Below are 24336 nucleotides of genomic sequence, written 5' to 3' on the forward strand. Positions count from 1 at the left end.
ATTGCTCTTTTTTTTTTTTTTTTGTAAATTAAAGTTGAATTTCTTAATTGAAAACTGATTAAAGAATATTTTTTTTCTAATTACAACTTGATAAGTAATGGTTAAGTGATGATGTTCTATACCTATGTGGCATGAGGTGTATAATGGTACAATTTTTTTTTTATATAAGCAAAAAATGATTCTTTCATGTGCAATACTCATTATCACGATTCTTTATTGACATTAATTGTAGACAATCAAACAAAAAAAAACTAATAATTAATATTTATTTTGCTAACAAACATTATTGTAAATGATTTGCTTCTACTATAAATACCTCTCCTCTTCATCAAATCTCTTCACTCACCAAAGCATCACAAACACTTTCTTCTCCCCCTTCTTATAATTGTCTATATATTTGTCCTCTTTAGCTTCTTCATTTCGAGATGGCCACCGTTGAGGTATTGTCTTTATATATTGTTTCTTAAGTCAGATTATAAATCTCTATCTGTACGTCATTATCTTTGTTACTCTAATTATGTCCAGATTTGAATGATCAATTTGTTTTAAGCTAATGAAAAACGGCATACAGTTTTTTCGTTTAATAAGGTGTGTTTTGCGCTTACAGGTTGAACAAGTGACTCCAGCAGCAGTAGAGAACGTTGAGGTACCAACAAAGACAGTGGAGGAGCCAGTGGTGACCCAACAGCCTGAAGAATCCGTCACCGCCGTGACTGAAGAAGAAACCGAAGCACCAGTCGTAGAAACGAGCAAAGAAGTCGTTGTGGAAGAGGCAGAGAAGAAAGATGATGAAACAGAGAAGAAAACAGAGGAGGAAGAAGTGAAGACAGAGGTGATCACGGAAGCCCCGGCAGTTGTAGAGGAGGAGAAGAAAGCAGAGGAGGTGACGGAGACTCCGGCGGTTGTGGAGGAGGTGACGGAGACTCCAGCGGTTGTGGAGGAGGAGAAATCTACTGAAGTTGCGGCTGCTGAGGAAGTCGTCGTCGTCGAGAAGGCCGAGGAGTGAAGATGAAGGAAAAAGCTATATGACCTATTTTGGGTATCATCTCGTTTTCTATTTTAATTTATTTAATCAAAATCTCATAACTATGTATTTTCTTTTGTTTGTTATTATAATGAAATCAGATGTTTGGGTCTCTTACATATATTACAACCTTAAACCTTAAAACATGGAAGATAGAAAACCGTTTGCGGTTGCGTTTACATGCAAAAAATACATTTACATAATACAAGTGCCTTTAGCGTTTACGTTTGCAATTAGCAGTGGAAATTTCTTAAGATGTACTATTAGTATGAGTTTGTGATCTTATTTGGAATTTTTCACATTAATTATAAACGTTACCAACTAGGAATCTAATAAATAAAATTTATTGTTTCTATTTAATTTCATCAAGATGAGTAAGATATATAATTTCAAAAAGGTCAATGATGGAATCTTCAATCTTGAATGCAAACGACCTGACGTTTTTGGTTTTAGTAGGAATCTTCTATCTTTTGATATAGTAGTAGTATAATCTTTTGGTTACCCCAATAATAATTTTGTGGATTTACCAAAAGATTCTTGGTTTTTAATCTATATATAATCTCCGTGGTGCGAGCATGTAAATAAATTGATATTTTTTCTAACATGGAAATTCGAATTCGTGAAAATTTAATACACATTACTCCCTTTCGAAAGTTACAGAGTACATCAACGAAACTCGAGAAGTGCATGACGATTTGTTCTTATTATGCTTTTGAGAGTATTCGAATATATATATGTATCTGACAATTCTGGAAAAGAACACAAAAGTTTGTAACCGTAGCGAGTATTTTCACGCAACCATTCGCCACTACAAACGTCGACAAAGCTACTCTTTTACTTGAAGCTTTTCAAAGCGGAGGCATACATACAAAATGTAGCAGTAGAATCAGTGAAAGTCTATACATAATACGTAATTGTAGATGCCAGATAGACAAAAGATGAAAGCGTTTATATAGTTCACATGGTAGTGTTGGTTTTATATATTTGGGCCTATTTTAGTCGGTCTGCGAGATCTGTAGGAAAACAATGTTATATGAGCCAAGCCCACCTTGCATTTTCATGGATTTTTTTCTATCAAAAAGAAAACGAAATTTGTCATAGATTTAAGTAAAAATAATAATTTAATTATAAATCATATGCAGTCTAGTTATTTTATAATTATAAATAAAATCTATTGTAAATTAGTACAAACCGGTTGCAATTAGGCTATGAAAATCTTAATATATGTTGCAATATATGATGTACAAATCTTACATTAATTTTAGTATGATCTTATTCATTTGAGTAATACTTAAAACACAAATCGTTTATTACAGATCTTAGACCATTACGTTTGTACTGTGAGAAAATTATCTGTAGACACAAAATACACACATTTTAGTAGTTCATCAAATCCAATACATGTCAACAAAGTTTCTCATTTCACAACTCAATACTTAAAGATTCAAATCTGTAAACAATAATGAAATCATTGCAAAATTTTGATAAAAATGTACGTTTCAAACACTTTACTCCAATACATCGCCGATAGGAAACTGCAATTCATCTTTGGAATTCTGAGATCTGCTTTGGTGCTTGGAGTCATCTTTGGATTGAACAAATTTACCATCCATCTCGAAAAGAGTGATGACTGGAGTCGAGCCGCCGTTGCATTTTATCTGTTTGTATCCGTCTACTTTTTCGCTCTGAAGCTTGTGAGACGCCGAGATCTGCTAGATATCGGTTCCGGACTCATTGTGATAAGTTGTCTCCTCTTTATCAAGATCAAAGACCTCAATAAAGGTGATAAAGTTAGTTTTGCCTTTGGTACTTTTTTCGTTTTTTTATACCGTCATTTAAAATCTGGGGTGTTGCCTCATTAAAATCTTACCAGAAAAATCCAGTTGGACAAAATCATGGTGAAGGAAAAAGAGTACAGCACGCATTGCTCCCCCTGTTCCAAACATCACTAGAAGTCCTTAAGTCTATGCATTCCAGTCTGGTGTATGAGGTTCTTGAATGTTGATGTCGGTAATGATTTGGTGAAGAGATCGGCTGAGTTTTGGATTTTAGCCCATGCATGATACAAAATGATGTTCATGATTTAAAATCAAAAGATGGAGATTGCTTCTACTGTTTCATGCATATAATTAATCGATATCCTCATTATAAATAATTTTGGCGATATTCGTTGAACTAAGATATTCGTTGAACTAAGAGTAAGAAGAAAACAAAGAGAGTTCACGGGCTCATTGTGCATCCACCGAATTTACAATCGCTCCTTAGGGACCATCCAACTCTGAAATGACACGCAATACACCGTGACAGCAAACTGTGATGACACAAACTCACAAAGTGTTATTAAGTTCCTCTGTTTTATATAAATTTCTATATGTTTAATTTATTTATTAGTTATTGGAGTGATCGTGAAAAGGAATCTCTGTTCCTTAGCATTTTTGGACTCTACGAACTAGCATCGTATGTTGCTTACCTCAGATAACGTAGAGATTATTAGTACGTATGCATATAGTATTTATTTGTATCAACGATAACAAATGATAACTGACTAACTGTTCCATTTTTTCCTTTGAGTTTTTTAATGTTAAGATGATAACTGTTCGTTCTTACAAAGAATGGACTAATATGCATAAATGTCCCAATCATATATATACACAATGGTTTTCTCTTTCGAAATGCATGTGGTTTGAGACCATACGTGATCTGGTATCTTTCAACTTTTCAATTGAAGTGGTTTCTACTTTCTACTTGCTACTTGCTACTATCCCGAAAAGACGAAACAAAACAAAAACACACCTTTATGTTCGTTCCTTCCTTCCATGTGACGACCAAAAGAGATCTTATAACTTACTCTTCAATATATCCCTTACTAGATTCTTTATTCACGGAAAAGAATTTTTTGGTAATAGTTAGATCTTATATATGATCAAGATTTGGGAAATCTCTTGAATATGTTTTTTTTTTTTTTTTTTAATAAAAATCTTGAATATGTTATAACTTATAACTGAAGTCATCCCCTTTTAACTTCAAAATACTATACACGATTAAACACGATATATACTCCTTTAGTGTATCATTACGTCTGATTTTGCCATTTTGTTCACATTTGTAGCCCTATTTCATCCGATAAACGATCACTATCCTAAAGTCAAGATTTATCGAAATAATCCCAAAAATGTTATCATGTTTTTTTTTATCATCATTAATTGCATGTATGCTGAAAACTATCTTATATTATATATATGCACAATAAACTCAAGAATTATACTAAATTAGGTTTTGGAATAAAAAGAGAGAAGGTGAAATTTTTTGTACATTGATAATATATACACGTATTTTAAACATTTCATCTTGATTTTTCGAACGCTAGATAAAAAGTGGGACTTGCTGAAATGCCTAGCTAATAAATAATGATCTAAATATATTATGATCGATCCTATGACTTTTCTTATTATCCCCTTTGTTTACACTACATTTTTGTTTTCGTACCAAAGACAAAGAAAATATTTGAAAAAGAAGAAAATACTCATTAATCCTAATTCCTAGGTGTTTGAACTTAAACCATCTACGTCTTTCCTAGAAATATTATTGATTAAGCAACCTATCTATGGACACCAGATAACTTATGTTTTTTCTTTTTCTTTTGTTCAGCTAAAGATAAGAACCAGTGAATTACTCCCTTTCCCCGCTGTCAAAACACATTAATTTGTTTTATACACACTAAATTTTCTCTCCTCCTCACATGTCAATACACATTTGGTTATATATAGGAGTATATATTGGCGGTATTTGTTTGTATATGTTTGGGCATCTATATTATTATTGGTAGCCAAAAAATGTGTAATGCGGTTAATGCCTCCACATGAAGACAATAGTAATAAGGACGCAATGTTTTTTTTTTTTTTGGCTAAGAGACGCAACATTTTAAAGACTGATCAAGACGTCAGGCCCGAGAGCACAGTGTGAGACAAAGATCTTTCCTTGTACCTGTGGCTCAAAATAAGTCGCCGTTTTCTATTCAGAAATTATTAAATTTTCAAGTGAATTGCATTGCAATTTTTTGTAGGGAATAGATACTATACATACCAGCAAACTGATAACTATAATTTTTTTTGCTACCATTGATACTTAAAAAATAGTTATAATTTTGATTGTAGAGTTGACACATATGTACTGTACGTAACGTAGGTCTGTGTACGTAGCGTGATATTCTAATTGAAAAAACATATTTTAGACAAGTTTTGATAGTTTTCTTGTAATTATCTTTCTGTATGGTGTTTTGTGAAGGATTCATTCGCTATACCTATCAGTAAAACTTATTCTATTGCATGCTTATATAAAAGGATCCGACATGATATATCTATACCAAAAAAGATAAAATTTAATGTATAAATTCTTATTAATCTTATCTTTGATGTGTATATTTTAGATTTCAAATTAAAAAATTTTCGTGACTCACCCTTTCTTACAGTAGCTAGATAACTACCCAACTTTTGGAATTCTAATGCTTAGCCTTTTATTTTTTATTGACTTGATACATAACAATGTTTAATTTTTTTATATTTCTAGAAGTCTTATATATGTAGTTGCCACAGTTTTCAGAAATTTATTCTACCAGAAATAAACTGGTTAGAAATATACTCTCATATACTGAGATTAACTTTATTTTAAACGATTTTCAGAAAAAATTAATGTTTTATTAATTCATAGAATCGCAATAGGAACCAATACATCAATATCCCCAATAAGAGTAATAGGAAACAATGAAATTGTAAATCTTAAGTCTTACGGATCACACAGACAGAGACATAAAAGACTCCAGTGAACACCATAACAAGAAGAATAGAAGAAACCACATAATTAAGATATATAAAGACACAATAATAAGAGTACATTGATTCACCTTGTCTCTTTAAAAACAAGAAGATAAAATATACACATAAGTGCGTTTAAATTATATATCCATATGGTTATTCGCATTGGAAGCCAGGAGGAAGCTCTTTGCTGCAAACATTAAGGAGCAGACTGAGAGTGATTGGGAGGTCCAAGTTGATTCCAAGAACGTTAGCCTTAAGGGCGGTGCAGAGGCAAACGGCTGCTTCAAGATTGGCGAGTCCTTGGATGAGGCTGCAGCATGGCTCGACTGGTGGCTTGCCAAGGGTGTAGTGGAAGACGGTTTTGAGCACATTATCGCAGACAGCGAACTTGAGGGTGTCTTTAGGGCACTTCTTCGAGCCAGAGCTAGGGCTTGGGGTTGGTTTAGGTTCAGGGGTTGGCTTTGGCTTGGGAGAGGGGCAGCCTCCACCGCACGGAGAGCAGCTACCGCAGGCGGAGATTGTTGTAAAAAGGAGGAGATTGAGAGCCAAGAAAAGGGATATGGAACTTGTGGTTCTTGAAGCCATTCTTTGTTTAGGAGATACTGTTCACTAACTATGTTGTGAGTGAATTGGGTGTGGAGAAAATGAAGGGAATTGAGATAGGTCTTATAGTGGTTTCATAAGATATTGTTGGATTTTTTTTTTTATAATAAAAATATGAATGATTGATTGTCCATAAGTTAATTGTGATGTCAATGTTTTTGTTTTTTTATATCCACAATCTAAAAATTTTGTAGGATGTATTAACCGATGTAGTCTTGGGATAAATACGTTGTCTTGTAATTGATACGAAACATGATCGATTCCAACTAAATATTATGTACGTACGTTTTGTTCCGAATTATGACTGCTGTATTATTAGTCTGACTTCATGTCATATCACATTTCTAAGTTCTATATATAATTTCTGATTTATACGTTTCTAGGCTTTTAAATTTGAAAAGAAAGTCTGTATGTGAATGTTCTTCAATGTACATTAAACTACACCAAAGTATGTAGATCGACTTTCTAATTTTTTTTTTCTTTTTCAATATGTCTTTCGTATGATGATAATTTATAAATGCATGGTAGCCATAGAAACCATGTGATAGTGACTGACAATATATGCTGGTTCCCTTGTGCCCTTCACAAACAAATGCAAAACAAGATAAGATGGATCATGATAGTAAAACGAAGCGCCACACTGCACACACATATACCGAAGACATCTTCATATCTACAAACATTCGTCTAGCTGTCGTTAATTGCATAAATATTCAAAATTTGTATATAGTAAGATTATTGTATATATCGATTACTTGATATCAAATTCGATCAGAATTACATATTCATTAAATTTAATATATTGGCTACGGGTTAAATGTATACAATTATGAACAAAAATATATGGGTAGCAGATATACTATATATAGACCATAAAACACAATATTCAAACAATAATGAATGCATAAAATAAAATTTAATGCTTTATTAATTCATAGAATCGTAATACAAACCAATACAGCAATATCCCCAATAAGAGTAATAGGAAATAATAAAACTGTAAAATTTCAAGAATCATACGGACCACACCGAAAGAGAAAAAAAGACTCCGTGAACACCATAACAAGAAGAATAGAAGAAATCACCCAAGTAAAATATATAAAGACACAATAATAAGAGTATAAAGATTCACCTTGTCTCTTTAAAACAAGAAGATAAATATACACATAAGTGTGTTTAAATTATATATCAATATGCATGGTTATTCGCATTGGAAGCCAGAAGGAAGTTGTTTGCTGCAAACATTGAGGAGCAGACTTAGAGAGATTGGGAGGTTCAGGTTAATTCCAAGAACGTTAGCCTTAAGGGCGGTGCAGAGGCAAACGGCTGCTTCAACATCGGCGAGTCCTTGGATGAGGCTGCAGCATGGCTCGACTGGTGGCTTGCCAAGGGTTAAGTCGAGGAGGCCGTTGAGCACATTAGCGCAGACACCGAGCTTGAGGGTGTCTTTAGGGCACTTCTTCGAGCCAGAGCTAGGGCTTGGGGTTGGTTTAGGTTTAGGGGTTGGCTTTGGCTTGGGAGAGGGGCAACCTCCACCGCACGGAGTGCAGCTACCGCAGGCGGAGATTGTTGTGAAAAGGAGGAGATTGAGAGCCAAGAAAAGGGCTATGGAGCTTGTGGTTCTTGAAGCCATTCTTTGTTTAGGAGATACTGTTCACTAGCTATGTTGTGAGTGAATTGGGTGTGGAGAAAAACGAAGGGAGTTGAGATAGGTTTTATAGTAGTTTTAAGGAAAGCCCAAGAGCGTCCATAAGATATTATTGGAAGTTTTTTTATGATAAAATTATGAATGATTGACTACCATTGTCATTATTTTATTGATTACAATTAATAAAAAGATTATATGATTGAAATGTACACGAAAGTTTAAATATTGTCCATAAGTATATGAATATACGAAATTATACTTGTGATGTCAGTTTTTGTTGGTCTACAATCTGAAAATTTTGTATGGGTGTATTAATTGATTAGTACTGATTAGTACAGATTAGTACAGTTTCTTTTAGTTTTGGGATTTAATACGTTGTCGTTGTAAACTTGTAATCGATGTGAAATATGATCGATCCTCAACTGGATGTTTTTATACGTTCTGTTACGAATTGTGACTGATATATTATTTGTCTGATTTTCATGTATCACATTTTAAGTTTTACATAAAATTTGCGATTTATACGTTTTTAGGCTTTCTAATTTTAATATTCTTCAATATACATTAAACTACACAAAACTTTTTTAGATAGACTTTCTAAGCTTTTTACTTTTTCAAATATATGTCTTTCAATTCGTATATATAATGATATTTTATAATGCATAGTAGCCATAGAAACCATGTGACAGTGAGTGACACTGCTGGTTCGCTTGTGCCTTCACAAAAAAATGTAAAACAAGATAAGATGAATCATGATAGTACAACGAAGCGCCTCACTGCACACACATATACCAAAGACATCTTGATATCTACTTACATTGATCTAGCTGTCGTCGGTGCATAATTCAAAATTTGTATATGGTATTTACATTCCATGACTTATACACGCATGATCTACCACATACCCAAGATGAGTGACTATTTACACATCAAAAGAATCAGAATAAAAACAACAAGAAATAAGTTAAGATGCTTGATGTGATATGAAGGATCAAAATTAGTGTTTTAAATGACTAACGATGAGTTTAAATGCAAAAGCTTATGACTAATATGGCAAACGTATTATTGATTTTTTAAATTTTTTTATTTTAATTCATAAAATTTTCGTCTAGTTTTGAGATCGCTTATCTATTAGTCATAGTGACTCGTCTTCGCCAAAATATATGAATTTTTTACTTTGATAGCATGATCGGCTTTAAACCATACGGTCCATACCAAATGAAAGCTAACTCAATTTCATATTCTTTTGACCAAATTTTAGCTTGATTCAAGGGTGTAAAATGACTTTGACTACATATATAGTTTCATATTCTTCTACGTGACCGAAATGTAACTAAAATAGCTGTTTTTCAAAAACAATTACGTAAATTAACTTCAATTATGATACTTTATATTTTTGAAACATTTAATATTATTATAAAAAAAAATCCCGCAAAAGATATATTGGAACATAACTCGATCTAGGTAAAGTAAACGTCCTTTGGTAGCATCCAATATAAGGTTCAAGTTTTTTTAAATAAACGTCCTTTTTATAGCATCCAATTTAAGCGTAATTTTATTTCCAGTTCAAAGTACCCACTTGCTCGTGAGTGCGGATGTAGCTATCTATCAAAATCTAATCCCATAGCAAAGAAAAATGTGAAACATTTTCACTATTATAAACATAATTAGTAGACTAGTTCTGTTATGTGGAAGCGAAATTAACTATATATAGTTCTTCTATCATTTCAAAATTAGAGGTAGTTTAGCCCTTAGTAGCATATATTTTTCTTTTGTGTGTGATAAATACAGTACTTTTTCTTTGGCTCATCAACTAAACAATTGCAACTTGGCCTTCTGCCCCCACACATGATTTTAATTATTGCACATAAGAAAACAAAGTGTTTTTAAAAAGGTAAATTTCTTATTATTGTTCTCTTCACGGGATTGCATAAGATTTCTCAATCGCCCATTGGTCTAAATCGCCCATTGGTTCGTCTGGTAATCCATTGGACAACAAAATGATATATATATATATATATATATATATTTGTAAACCAACAACAAAATGATATTTATTAAGTTTATGTTTATTCTGGTAATGAATCTATATATAAAACTATCGATTACTTTTCGTCCGCGGGTTATGAGTAAATACATGTTAAATAACTTAATAAGATTGTACTTGTATAATCATGTTCTAATTAATTCAGCAAAAAGTGCATAAAAATAGTCTTTATAAGAAGTATCAAGTTGGTAAATATAATAATAGCACTCATAACCCGCGGTGCGAGTCTGCCTGGTTCACTTCAGAGCCTTCACGCTTGCTCCTATATAAGCCCTAACTGTCGCTCACACTTAGTCCCAAAGCTAATCACATCATTTCCTCTAGTCACATTGTTGGTCAACATTGATTAGGGCTTAGCTTAGAGATCAATGGAATCCCACAGATCTTTTTCCGCAGCTCTCTTCTTATCTTTTAATCTCATGCTTTTCGCATATGTTAGTGGCTGTAACACTTGCTTGCCAACTAAGCCAATCCCAAACCCTAACCCAATCAGCAATCCAACAAAGCATAGCTGCCCAAAAGATGCCCTAAAACTTGGTGTTTGCGCTAAAATACTAGATGGTGCAGTCGGAACTGTAATCGGAAACCCACCTGACGCCCCTTGCTGCTCAGTACTTCAAGGGCTTGTCGATCTTGAAGCTGCCGTTTGTCTTTGTACCGCCATTAAAGCTAACATTCTCGGGATTAACATCGACATTCCCATCTCCTTGAGTTTGCTCATCAACACTTGCGGCAAAAAGCTTCCCTCTGATTTTATTTGCGCCTGATAAAGTTGTAAAAGGATGGATCGATCGAGTAATTTTATCTTTGTCATTTGTGTGTTGTTTGGCTTCTGTTTGTTTGGTTGGTTCGCGCCTAACCGAATCCGCATGTATTTTTCTGAAAATTTCTTAGTTCCTAGCTAGTTTGGTTGGTGTAATATTTTATCTGTTTGGGTTTACGACTAAAGACCGGTTCTATTTTGACAATTTAATGATCGGATAAATTAACAAAATATATGATATAATTAGAAATGCCCGTGCATATGTTAAACGCGTGCAACTATAGCTTTCTATCACAATCCAAGATAATTTGGATTTCTATTTATAAAATGAGATGAAAAATACTTCTTAATACATTTAGAAAATGTGCACATATTGGAAGATCTCATGTTGATATTTATCTGGCGTAAAGTATATACAAGAATTAAAAGATTTAATCATGTTGGTTTTGTCCCCAAAAAAGAAAAAAAAAAATCATGCTGGTCAAGAATCAAGATCCTGAACCGTTCTGATGAGCTTACATTTTTGGGCTGGTTATTACTGGTATTTGTAAAATTTAGAATTAGTTTGAATTTTAGGGTATGTATCTAATTATTATAGCACGAGAACCTTTTGGACAAGTGATTTAGGGCACTTATGCTGGTTTGTGTAGCCTGTAGGCCGGGGAGTTCCACTCCAAGTTCTTTTGATTTTGAGTGAGGTTAATGAATCAGTAGAGACCCTAACGATACGAAAAGAGAAAATTAACGTTAAACCAAATAAGGACCAGACAAACTTTTTCTTTAAACATTCTTAAAACTTCTATGGAGCTATAAAATTGTAATAACATACTAACATAGTAACATGGCAAGAAAATAGGAAAATGGAACCCGTGACACGGACCCATCTGCGCATGCCACCACCTAAAGAAGTAAAAAATAATTAAAGTGAACTGTACGTACGTGCATGGATATATAATAAGTCTAATTTTAAAAAGCTAAAATGATGACGACGATGATGCAAGTTGTAAAATCAGTTCAATTTTTTTCAATTATTAATTAAACAAAAAAAAAAGTTGTTGATTCAATTAATTTATATTTTGTATGTTCATATAAATCCAAGATCCAGAAAGTAGCTACATATCGATCCTGTAATAATTAGCCTAGTTGTGAATAGAACATTTTTTTTACTGTATCCAAGGCAAAATGAAATTTAAAAAAATCGCCTATATATCGGCCAAACATTAAGTGGATTGGATCAGTTTCCTTTGATCAATAAAGGAGTATATATTACGTGCTGTATATCACTTCACACATATTTTTTTTTCACAAACCAGAAACTAGCTAGTATGATCCTCCATATGTAGCAATTTTTGAAGGTAACACTTATAACAATCATCAGAAGACTCGAGTAGCATATATTTACGTACCTTCGGCAACGAAGCCAATTTGGACCACGTCACCGGTCCGGGAGGTGGCCGACCTAGGCAAGTATCCGCATCACTAACACGTGACAAAGAGACATGAAAATGTTTAAAACGTTAAAACCACTAAATCATGGTCACTTTATTCAATTGAGAATATTGTCTAGGGTTCAATCACCGTAAGAACTAGATAGATTTGGCCCATCAAATATTAAGCCCATTAATAATACAGCTAACTGGGCCCATTAGTAATAGTTTGGTCCGTTTTATTAAAATAAATTAAAACGTTCAGAAACTGCAAATCAAATCTAAGATGCGAAAACTCGATCGGTTTTTTACGTTGTAACATGATCAGATTAAGAAAATGCAGATCAAATCTAAGATGTGAAAACCCGATCGAGATGTTATGGTTTAAACATTAAAAGATTAAGAACCTGCAATTGAAAATCCTAAATATGAAATCCATCACTATTGTTTATAAAATTAACTAGAATATGTATTAATCAAGTTCATAATTCATTGACGACATTTATTTTCTTGAGCGTCATTGTGAAGCGGAAAATCCAATGTTTCAACGGCATTGAAATATTTATGTAGTTGTATATATAAACGTTATTAATAATGTAATAACGTTGAATATGTCGATGTAACGGGAGCTTCTAGCTAGTGTCTCTTGGGTAACTCCTCGAAGCAGCAATTGGAGATACGAGACGCGAAAACTTGGGTGTGACATTTTGACTCACAGTATTGTTCTATTTCAACGTTATAATATGAATGAGAAACAGTTGCTGAATGTTTAGTGTTGAATAATGTTTAAAGTTTGAATAATGTTTGAATAGTATTCTTATAGTATTATTTTTCTCGAGTTAAGAACTTATACCATTAGAGTGTCAGTTCCTAAATTGATCTAATTTAAGATCTAGTTAATACGATAATACCCATAAATGATTATATTTTATTAATTATTTACGTGCCTTTAATTAATTCAAGCAAAAATTATTTGATTAATTATGTTCAACTCCCAAGGTTATGTTTTTCAAATAATAAAAAATAAAAAATACGCCTACAGTTACAGGTGTGTGCGTGTGCGCGCAAATACTAGCTAGGAGATTAGGAGTCCTGTAATATGTTTTAATCTATCACAAGACAAAACAATATGATCGATCAAACCTTGTGATATAAAATTATTTTGACGTCATCCTGTAATATGTTACAGGTGTGTCCAAGACGTGCAAGCTTCACTGCAAGGCTAACCACATGAAATCCAGCTATATATGAACGCATGGGTTATAGGTTCTCTTAATTTTTTTACGTGGGCTCGGTTACATCAAACGCATAAAGTGTGAGTATCAAATACATCAATCTCAACATTCTCAAGTTACATACGAACAAGCAAATTTTGTTGCCCACCCATCAAACTAACATAAAAACAAAAAGAAAGTAGCTAAACATCTTGAAATTGATCGAACTAGTCAAAATTCTGTCTAAATTATAAACCTTTATGAATTTCAATTTTAAAAATAGTCAAAAATAAACTTCTGTTATTAGATATCATCTCTTTTTCAATACGTAATCATTAATGGTAATAGCGAAATTTATCTTTCTAGTGCAAATTTATGTATTCTTATGGAAAATCCTTGAAAATGATATAAGACAAATAGCTTTACTCTCAGCAAGAATGAAAAAAAGAAGGAAAGCTATGCATATCCACAATATAAGCAATAATAACTTAACAAGTGTAGAAGAGGGTAAGATCCAACCTTTTAGGATAAAATAAGAAAAAGTTCAAAGAATCTCATTTGACAGAATGTGTTGGCCACATAATAAGTTGTTTCCTGCCTGGTGATATCTGGACATTGATAGAGAATCTTCTATACCAGTTAAGGTGTTATTTGCTTACCATTTTTGTAAGCAACCCTTGAATTAAGCATTTAGTCTATAAATTAGATGATATAATTTATAAATATGCAACGTACATCATTAACATTAATAGGTCTTTTTCTACTACAATGTTTCAAATTCAAGACTACACATCTATCGTTTCAAAAAATAAAAACAATCATAATAATCATTAAGTAAAACATATTATCTTTTAAAAGAAAAGTATAACACATTTATCGTTTTTCTTTTGGTTTGATTAACAGATTTAGTATGTTCGCACATTAATATGGACGGCAATATTAAAGAAAATATATTGAATGTTTTTTTGACATCAATAAAAGATTGGGGCATTTTTTTACCGTCTTTTAACCTTAACAACTTACCTTAATTCCTTATTATATTAGCACACAACTAATAAAAATGGGGCGGCACTACGTTATCTTATTCTAAGATACCAGATTCAAAACTACGATTTGGTGTACAGAATAATTACATCAGCTTCATCATATAGAATGGAATAAAAAAATCAAAATATTTCATTATTTATTTATATGTTTTGGCAGCAATATTGTTATCTATTAGTAAGTCAACCATTCGGAGTAGCATTGCCCAAGTTTTTAATTAATGTATATCCTTTAATGTGACCTTATCGACACTAAAGTAATAACTAACAATCATAAATTTAACATGTTCTTAAGCTTCTTCACACAAAAACAAACTATTACGGTTACACTGCTCTCTTACATTTTTTATGCCGAACAGAAAAAGAAAGAAATTGCTCGTATACATCTAAGCTGCTTGGAATCGAATTAGATAAACTGAAATGTTAGCTCTATATATGTTTCATACACAAACGACGAACTTGTGTTTTCGTTTTTAGGAACTTGTGGACGTTTATACAAACGCCTCCTGTTAAGTTGTCTTTGCTTAATTAAAATTAGGTATAATTAAAAGATGTCTTTTGAGAACATCAAAAAGACCATATTTAGATGTCTGGTTCATTTCCAAAGATCACGACGTACTTAACAATATCAAATTTCTTTTGCAGTGATGTAAGGTATCTTTCACTTTCGATTCCCCTCTTCGCATTATCTATCCGTAAATCCTTAATCTAAAAAAAAATCTTTAATCGTTTTTTAAAGCATACACTAACAATTAAGTATATGCACATACATTTTTTTAAGTCTCGAGTTTTAATGATCATAATTTGTAACCTAATTGTTACAGTGTGTCATCACTTTAATTCAGTTCTGCATATTATACATGTAATTGATATTTTTTAAAATCGACTTCTGGTCAGCATTTTGATACCTACAAGCATAATAAACTTGTTTCCTTGCAGAGATAACTGCTTCCTTATTATTTAAATTTTTGCATATCTCTAGTTCCAAATCTCAGTTCAACATCTTTCATAAAACTCGAGACATGTCTTTTAGGTCACACATGTCTTTTAGCGTCAAATGAAAATTTTGCGTTTATACTGTAAATGTGTCATACAAAAACTGCATCAGACAGAAAAAAATATATATATTTAACATTTGATGACGAATTGTCGTTAAATAGCGGATTGTATATTTTTTTCTGGCGACAAAAAAAAAAAAAAAACCGATGAAAATAAGTTTAATTAGTTCTGGACATGTACCCAGGATCCAGTCATGATTCACTAAAAGCTTCCCGAGATATCACCTTTTTTTGATATATACATGTAGTTCTCATATATGTATGTATCTATACACGAATTATATGCCCCTCGTAATAAAGCGTGATTATTTGGTTCTGTCCCCTCTAAGTCAAAAACAATGATATCAATTATTTGTTTATTTAGGATTTGACTTTTTTTTTTATCAGGAGAGTTAGAGAGATAGGAAGCTTGTGCCGCCCATCGGTCATCTATTCAATAGTTATAACTTATAACTTATAACTTATAACTTGTAACATTTATTTTTTTAGCTTTAAATATTTAGTCCGACTTAGAGTTAGACACACCAAAGTTATTAAATAACTCAACTACGGTTAAATTAACCAAATGAGTTCCGTTTGAATATTGTTAAAACCGAAACTGAATCTCGTATTATCCTTACACCAACTTGGTTAAAATCACTTTCACAACTACCCCTTGAAATTATTATGAATTTCGTTTGTACATGCAAGTGTGTACAATGATTCAATTGGGGAGGTTGTTGGTTCAAACTTGTAAATCATACTGTTTGGTTCCTATTTACTTAGTGTTATTTTTTAATTTTCGCTCAAATTACATCTTCTTAAGGCTTGGTTAATTATGATATCTACATATGCGCGTATACGAGAGAGTGGGATGCATTAAACTAAAATCAAATTTGATGTCAGCAAATAAGAATTTGATAATCTGTTTCACCTTTTTGTGACAAGTGGACGTTTTCGTTACCATCCAAGTTAGCCATATATTTCTCCTAAACACATTGTTAATTAATTTCCTAATTAGTGACGAAATCAAGACGCCGTTACCGATAATCCTAACATAATCACTGTATAATAAGAAGAAGAATACAATTTCGTAAAACATACTATATTTACAATATTATTTAACATTGTATTATTGAACAAGTTGTCATTCCTATGTTTGGTCAACCGTGGCCTTTGGGATACTCAGAAGGATTCCATACCCAATTATTTAATTCGATACTCTTCTTCTCCATGATTCAATCAATCCTTATTAAAATGAATCTGTATTTTTTTTCTTCCTTCGTCACCTGCTGGAATATAAATAACATATAGTTAATAATAAATCATTAAGTTGTCAATAGACCCTACAGCTTAATTTAATTGTATTTATCAAGTTAACAAATTAGTGTCCTAACTCAAAACAAGTACCTTCGTCGATTTTAATTACCTCAATGTTGCAGGTTCGAATCTTTGTGCAATGGCAATATTATTATGATGTAAATCATTTGGATTCAGATAAACAAGGTTTTTGTTATTAAGATTGAAATACTGATTTAATCGATCTATGTATATGTGATCATTTTGATCCATGTTTAGTATAAACAATTGGTTAAATAAAAACCAGTCAAATGAAGATTAAAAAAATTTGGGCATATATATATAGTAACTCAATGTGTCATCCTATCTGAATTGAACATTTAAGGGTCTTTTTCTCTATTCTAATAACATTAAAAATGCTTTACATGCACTATCACCATTTTATCTCTAGAAAAATTAAGAATGTACTAAAGGATTCAACGCAAAAACGTACTCACCACTCATACGACTTATGTATACTGATTTACAAGGTGATCTGATCCTACAGTCAGCTATAAAATGTAAATCGTTATCTCTAAATACTATTTTTACAATGATGAGTTTTTTTTTAAGTTATGTTCGTGACAAGTCAATAAAAATTGAAGCAAAAGTAAAACTGTGGTTTCCTTTTCGTGCGAAGATCAATTGTAATAGATTCATCCTCTTGAAATGACCGAGTCAACGTTGAGGGGGAGAATCTCTCGCATGGTCCTACGAAATTGTCACGTGCCAAAAATCTGGGCCCTGAGATAATAAATACAACATCCATCCAGAACATTAGCAAAGCCAGCTCCGCCCAAAACATTTGATCCATCCATTTTCATCTTTGTTTTCCATTTTTGAATATATGGGGTTTATCTTATAAAATTAGTATTTCTTTTTTCTCTCCTTTTTTATTCTCCGGAGTCCAGACGATGCATTTATCAATTTTATTCAATATAGAAGATAACAAATGTGGGTTCACCACTCCTTCTCCTTTTCTTTTTGGATGGGACTCTCCTCATTGTCCCCTTTTTCACTCCTCCTCAATCTTTGGATATGCACAAAAATAATCGATTCTTGGGGATATTAGCGTAGATATATATCAGTATGACACTAACAACGAAAAAAAGTGTTCATTATGGGGTTGAAACTTCATTGATCTGACATGACACAGAGTGTATACATAGAGATGGATCATGACATTACACAGTGTATACATATATATTTATGAATTTTAAAAATTACATATTTCTTCCTGTTCATGGGAACTATTGACTTGCTTTTTTTTGTGTGTGAATATTTTACATAAAACTTGGGTCTTGGGACTTACTAACAAAACTATGATTGTTGGATGATTATTATTTTGTTGGTTCTACAAAATGAAAATGAGTTGTTCTCCGTTTTTTCATCTTCTTTATGATCCTATAGTCCTATTTGCTCAAGAGCAAAAGAGAACCATTGAATTTGCAAGGCTTCTAATTATATATATAGTTCATGAAACTCCTGTGACTATACCCTTTATTTTCTTTCATTTCATTATAACGTTAAATAAATGAAAAGAAGGTACTAATTATGTCCCAGCATGACTCATTTTTAGTGGCGTCTAAGAAGCATGCATTTTGAGCCATTAAATCTCAAGCAAGACTTTCCCATTAACACAGAAGAAGAAAGTTGGTACATTAATGTAATCATACCAAATCTATAAATCCTTAGTTTCAATTTTGTAACAAATACCTAAATTGTTGACATACAAAAGAAAAAAACAAATAGCTAGAATCACTTTTATTGACTTCTATTATACGTTTTGATTGAATTCCATAGATAATAATAGTTTTCTCTCCGATTAAAGTAGAACCTCTATAATTTAATACTCGGTAAATTAATAATTTCTATAAATTAATAAATTTATTCGGTCCCAAGTTGGGAGTAGTGTAATTTTAGACACAATTCGATAATATAATAAGATAATAATTTTTTTGAAAATCTTTTGTAAATATATGGTCTGATCAATAATATAGATTAATAATTATATAAAATTATCTGAAATATATGTATATATACACACATTTATTTTTATTAGACTTTATTTTTAATTTTTTTATCATATACAAATCTTTGAGTACTATCTTCAAAACATGATAATTGTTATTTTTCTTTTAATTGATTTTACGAAAATATTCGTTATAACGATTAAATCTTATTTTAAAACTTTTTTACCAAATTAAGAAAGTTTCTCTATAAATTAATAATTATTAATTTATCGAGAAATTAAAATCTCTATAAATTAATAGAATTTTATGGCTCCAACATTATTAATTTATAGAGGTTTTACTGTATATGCAATACAACTATAATTTGATAATTACATGTGAAAATACATGAGTCTCAGTTTAGAATTAGTTGATTACAAAAAAAATAGACTTTCTAGCATAGAAAAGGATCATTATAATGACGTTCTATAACAAGGAAATAACCGTGGGCCTACAAGCAAAGTTCGATAATGAACAAACGAAAAATGGAAGGATGAGAACGAAAACAAAAATTGATATGCGTTGACAATAATGCAAATGAAATGAACAATGATTAAAATGTGTCTCTAACACCGTAATCAAATATTTTTAATTATATTCCGTAGTTCAGACGTGAAAAAAAAAAAAAAAAACAAATGATCTTCCATGGAAGTAAAATCATAATCGAACTACAGTTATTTTTTACATATTTATTCCCCCTATTTTCAAGAAATTGAACAAAAGTAAAACAGGTGGTGGGTAAAATTGATGCACTTGATGCCATTGAGTCACTGACAAAATGACCTATGACTTTAACTTAAAGTTCAAACCCACAGTTCCAAAGGTAGAGGAAGTGGTAAGATTTAGCCTCTGGTCTCTCTCTCTCTCTCTCTCTCAATTTTCTCTTTCTACAAATATATTAATTATTTTTATTAAATATTCTCTCCCCAATCAAACAACACTCATCAGAGTCACACATGTGTCACTTTTTTCCTTCAATATTTTATTTTATGAATTAATATAAATAAAATTTTATCTTGGCAACTTTCCTAGTATAAATAGATGTATTAATGGACACATTTAATACCACAAAAGAAACCAAGACCAAGAGCTCCCAAACAAAACAGCCTTTTCCATAAGAACAAACCCCCCCCCCCCCCCCCCCCCCCCCAGTCACTGCAAAAAACTCCTAAACCATCTTCAAGATATGTCTCTTCCTGAAACTAAATCTGATATCCTTCTTGATGCTTGGGACTTCCAAGGCCGCCCCGCCGATCGCTCAAAAACTGGCGGATGGGCCAGCGCCGCCATGATTCTCTGTAAGTATATATAGAAAAATTAATACACCAACAATATATATGCTGAAGACAACACTTAGAAATTTCTAATGGCCCATTTACTATACGTTATACGTTTCTTGTGGACATCGTTTTATCTCCCATGTCTTCATCTAACTTAATAATAAATAAAATTTGTGTGAAGGTATTGAGGCCGTGGAGAGGCTGACGACGTTAGGTATCGGAGTTAATCTGGTGACGTATTTGACGGGAACTATGCATTTAGGCAATGCAACGGCGGCCAACACCGTTACCAATTTCCTTGGAACTTCTTTCATGCTCTGTCTCCTCGGTGGCTTCATCGCAGATACCTTTCTCGGCAGGTTTGTAACTTTGTATACAGATAAATATTTAACAAAATTGAAATCATTCAACTTATTTTTTTAAGTAACAATTAAAATTCATTATTTTGGTTTGTATAGGTACCTAACGATTGCTATATTCGCCGCAATCCAAGCCACGGTAAGGACCGTAGAAGTCCCTTTTCTCTTACCAAAACTTGTAGCCAAGAAAATGAAATAAATAAAATAAAATTTTTGACTAGTCTAATAAACAAATCGAAATAGGAAACAACATAAGTCGTTATTTTTGTTATTAAATTTCCGAAAAATTAATATTATGTTATGAACTATATGATTATTATCAGGGAGTTTCGATCTTAACTCTATCAACAATCATACCGGGACTTCGACCACCAAGATGCAACCCAACGACATCGTCTCATTGCGAACAAGCAACTGGAATACAACTGACGGTCCTATACTTAGCCTTATACCTCACCGCCCTCGGAACGGGAGGTGTGAAGGCAAGCGTCTCGGGTTTCGGGTCGGACCAATTCGATGAGACCGAACCAAAAGAACGGTCACAAATGACATATTTCTTCAACCGTTTCTTCTTTTGTATCAACGTCGGCTCTCTTTTAGCCGTGACGGTCCTTGTCTACATACAAGACGATGTTGGACGCAAATGGGGATATGGCATTTGCGCGTTTGCGATCGTGCTTGCACTGAGCGTTTTCTTGGCCGGCACAAACCGCTACCGTTTTAAGAAGTTGGTTGGTAGCCCGATGACGCAGGTTGCTGCTGTTATCGTGGCGGCGTGGAGGAATAGGAAGCTCGAGCTGCCGGCGGATCCGTCATATCTCTACGATGTTGACGATATTATTGCGGCGGAAGGTGCGATGAAGGGTAAACAAAAGCTGCCTCACACCAACCAATATCGGTACGATTTCTTTAATTAACTCATCATTTGTTTTCCTAATATATTTTAAAACATTTTAGTGAAAAAAAAAAAAAATCCCACGTACGTTTCTCTTGATTCAAGATTAAAATTTTTGAAAATATTTTGAAGACTTAAAATTGTCAAATTTTTATATTCCATTATAATGGTTTAATTCAAATAATTGAGGTGTAGTGTAGGTTCCCTTAATTGAATCTGATAGTAGTATCAATAGACTTGAAAAATGTGAAATTAAAAGTGGGGAAATAACTCGAAAAGCTCGTGTCCTTTAATTATAGTGGGACCACAAATATTTTTGATTATATGCCTACTTGGCATTAGAAATCGATTTTTAATTTTTTGACAGCCATAAAAAAAAAACTAATTAGAAAAGCTTGATTTTTTTTTTTGTTTGTTTTGTCTCTTGGGTATCATTTTCATAATATTATCACTCGACCATACAGCGAAACTGGTCCTGGATACGAATTTTTACAGCTAATTGCAACTTTTTAAGATATTTTTTTGGGGTTCAAAGGCCCTACTTTGTCATTTATATGTAGATTTTTTTTCCTTAGGAGTGTGTGTATATGCATGTGTATGTTCGTTAGATAACACGTCAAGTTCGGTTGATATCATAGGTAGGAAAAGAAAAGAAGTCTCTCAAAAGATATAATACAAATTCAGATAAACAAATGAATATATGCAAGTGGTTTAAAAAAATAAAATAGCAAGTGGAGTATAATTCTCCAGCTTTACTTTTCACCTATACAATTACGTTAGAAAATTTCACACCCTCTCGTGATTATTTTTGGTTTTCACACAAAGCGTAGCTCCATAATCGTGACAAATTATATTTTTTCATAATATTATAATTAACTGATTATGTTGCCTTAAAACTTATACTAGTATATCATTACACACTGACACAAAAATATATATTCATTCACCTGACTCGTAAGTACAGTATCTTTTAGTATCCATCAATCCCTATGCATGCCTACAAAGAAACAGAAGAATCCAAAGGAATCAAATTGTTTTTCTATTCCAGACAGTTTATTAAAAATCTCTTTGGCATCTCTACATATTTGAATTTCTTCCTTTTTTTTTTTGGAAAACAAAATGAATAAAGAAGAAGAGACGAGAAGTTAGGGGAGACAGTTGTTTTGTCTTGTAGTGAAAACGTTCACGTTTAGTGTTGTAAGACCTCCACTACTTTACACCTTCACCGGGACAGACCCAATTAGTTAGGCATATAACATCAACATTAACCCTAGCGTCACGTGCTTTGCGTGCTAAGTGCTTAATTTATCTTTTGTTTGAGTCTTTCTAAGGTAATATATAGCTGAAAAACATTAGAGAAAACTTTTACCTTTTTCCTTATTTTTCAATTTTTAACATTTTTTTCTGGACTATTCTAAAAACCAATTACGTATGTGCATATTTATATTTCTTGCTATGGGTGTGTGAAGGGTGTACGTCATCTTGAAAAGATTCCACGTAACTATCTCTGACTCCACAACATGTTGTTGATTCAATGCTTAGGCTATATTCCAAAAAGGTGTATTATTGGTAAATAATAATCTATGAAATTTCAATAATTAGGGGCATTTCACATACGTAACTATTGCACAATAACAAGCCAACGCTTACTACTACGAACACATAAAAGATCTTTTGATGCAAATTTAAGGATACATAATCCAACAATAATTATGTTCTAATTATTCCTTATATCATTTTTTGATTCCACAGTGCATTGGACAAGGCAGCAATAAGGGACCAGGAAGCGGCAGTGACCTCGAACGTATTCAACAAATGGACACTCTCAACACTAACAGATGTTGAGGAAGTGAAACAAATCGTGCGGATGTTACCAATTTGGCTAACATGTATCCTCTTCTGGACCGTTCACGCACAGTTGACGACATTATCAGTCGCACAAGCTGAGACGATGGACCGTCACATGGGGAGCTTCGAGATCCCTCCAGCCGCGATGGCAGCCTTCTACGTCGGAGGCCTCCTTCTAACCACCGCCCTCTATGACCGTGTCGCCATTCGCCTTTGCAAAAAGCTATTCAACTACCCCCACGGTCTGAGACCACTTCAACGGATCGGTTTGGGGCTTTTACTCGCATCTTTGGCTATGGCTGTGGCTGCTTTGATAGAGATCAAACGTCTTAGAACCGCACATGCCCATGGTCCAACGGTCAAAACGCTTCCTCTAGGGTTTTATCTACTCATCCCACAATATCTTATTGTCGGTATCGGAGAGGCGTTAATCTACACGGGACAATTAGATTTCTTCTTGAGAGAGTGCCCTAAAGGCATGAAAGGGATGAGCACTGGTCTGTTGTTGAGCACATTGGCATTAGGGTTTTTCTTCAGCTCGGTTCTCGTGACCATCGTTGAGAAATTCACCGGGACAGCTCATCCCTGGATTGCTGATGATCTCAACAAGGGTCGTCTTTACAATTTCTACTGGCTTGTGGCCGTACTTGTTGCCATAAACTTCCTAATTTTCCTCGTTTTCTCAAAGTGGTACGTTTACAAGGAAAAACGACTAGCTGAGGCCGGGATTGAGATGGATGATGAGCCGAGTATTCCCATGGGTCATTGATGATGATGAACATTGTGCATGTCTATGTTGATATGTTTAAATTTGATTTTGAATTTTGTGGTATATTTTATGATAATTTTTCTTTATTACCTCTTGTGTTCGAGTCGACAAATAATGGACCGACCGATAAGGGATAAAAGTTAAAGTTTTCCCAGGGATCAAAGCAGAAATTGTAAAATTTCCCAAGATTTGACGCAATTAACGTCTTTTGTTTA

At 33.0% G+C, this 24336-nt stretch overlaps 5 protein-coding genes across 5 annotated transcripts; 3 read left to right on the top strand and 2 right to left on the bottom strand.

Moving 5' to 3' along the window:
• Positions 1–340: 340 nt before the first annotated feature.
• Positions 341–1137, top strand: LOC104755472 (cytosolic calcium-binding protein 2). The gene is made up of 2 exons (XM_010477862.2): positions 341–440; positions 608–1137. Exons 1-2 carry the CDS (start codon positions 426–428, stop codon positions 1004–1006), a joined length of 414 nt encoding a protein of 137 aa, XP_010476164.1. The 5' UTR covers positions 341–425; the 3' UTR covers positions 1007–1137.
• A 4559-nt stretch (positions 1138–5696) lies between these two features.
• On the bottom strand, positions 5697–6423 carry LOC104755473 (putative lipid-binding protein AIR1B). The gene has a single exon (XM_010477863.3). The coding sequence runs from the start codon at positions 6421–6423 to the stop codon at positions 5992–5994; it is 432 nt and encodes a 143-aa protein (XP_010476165.1). The 3' UTR covers positions 5697–5991.
• Positions 5697–8137, bottom strand: LOC104755474 (putative lipid-binding protein AIR1B). The gene has a single exon (XM_087494618.1). The coding sequence runs from the start codon at positions 8072–8074 to the stop codon at positions 7643–7645; it is 432 nt and encodes a 143-aa protein (XP_087350744.1). The 5' UTR covers positions 8075–8137; the 3' UTR covers positions 5697–7642.
• Positions 8138–10343: 2206 nt separating this feature from the next.
• LOC109130036 (14 kDa proline-rich protein DC2.15) lies at positions 10344–11104 on the top strand. Its single transcript, XM_019239226.2, has one exon. It carries the CDS (start codon positions 10505–10507, stop codon positions 10901–10903), a length of 399 nt encoding a protein of 132 aa, XP_019094771.1. The 5' UTR covers positions 10344–10504; the 3' UTR covers positions 10904–11104.
• An 8691-nt stretch (positions 11105–19795) lies between these two features.
• LOC104755475 (protein NRT1/ PTR FAMILY 6.3) lies at positions 19796–24336 on the top strand. Its single transcript, XM_010477865.3, has 5 exons — positions 19796–20268; positions 20432–20609; positions 20709–20748; positions 20933–21507; positions 23257–24336. The coding sequence occupies exons 1-5, from the start codon at positions 20157–20159 to the stop codon at positions 24119–24121; spliced, it is 1770 nt and encodes a 589-aa protein (XP_010476167.2). The 5' UTR covers positions 19796–20156; the 3' UTR covers positions 24122–24336.

The sequence above is a fragment of the Camelina sativa genome, chromosome 17 (assembly GCF_030686135.1).
Source record: "Camelina sativa cultivar CO46 ecotype springtype chromosome 17, ASM3068613v1".
NCBI classification, from domain to species: Eukaryota; Viridiplantae; Streptophyta; class Magnoliopsida; order Brassicales; family Brassicaceae; genus Camelina; species Camelina sativa.

Bases quoted from the DNA above. Each gene is read 5' to 3' on its own strand.
- LOC104755473 (XM_010477863.3), bottom strand. From the start codon at position 6,423: ATGGCTTCAAGAACCACAAGTTCCATATCCCTTTTCTTGGCTCTCAAT.
- LOC104755474 (XM_087494618.1), bottom strand. From the start codon at position 8,074: ATGGCTTCAAGAACCACAAGCTCCATAGCCCTTTTCTTGGCTCTCAAT.
- LOC109130036 (XM_019239226.2), top strand. From the start codon at position 10,505: ATGGAATCCCACAGATCTTTTTCCGCAGCTCTCTTCTTATCTTTTAAT.
- LOC104755475 (XM_010477865.3), top strand. From the start codon at position 20,157: ATGTCTCTTCCTGAAACTAAATCTGATATCCTTCTTGATGCTTGGGAC. The intron at 20,269-20,431 runs GTAAGTATATAT...ATTTGTGTGAAG, and splicing joins CAGCGCCGCCATGATTCTCT to GTATTGAGGCCGTGGAGAGG. The intron at 20,749-20,932 runs GTAAGGACCGTA...GATTATTATCAG, and splicing joins TCGCCGCAATCCAAGCCACG to GGAGTTTCGATCTTAACTCT.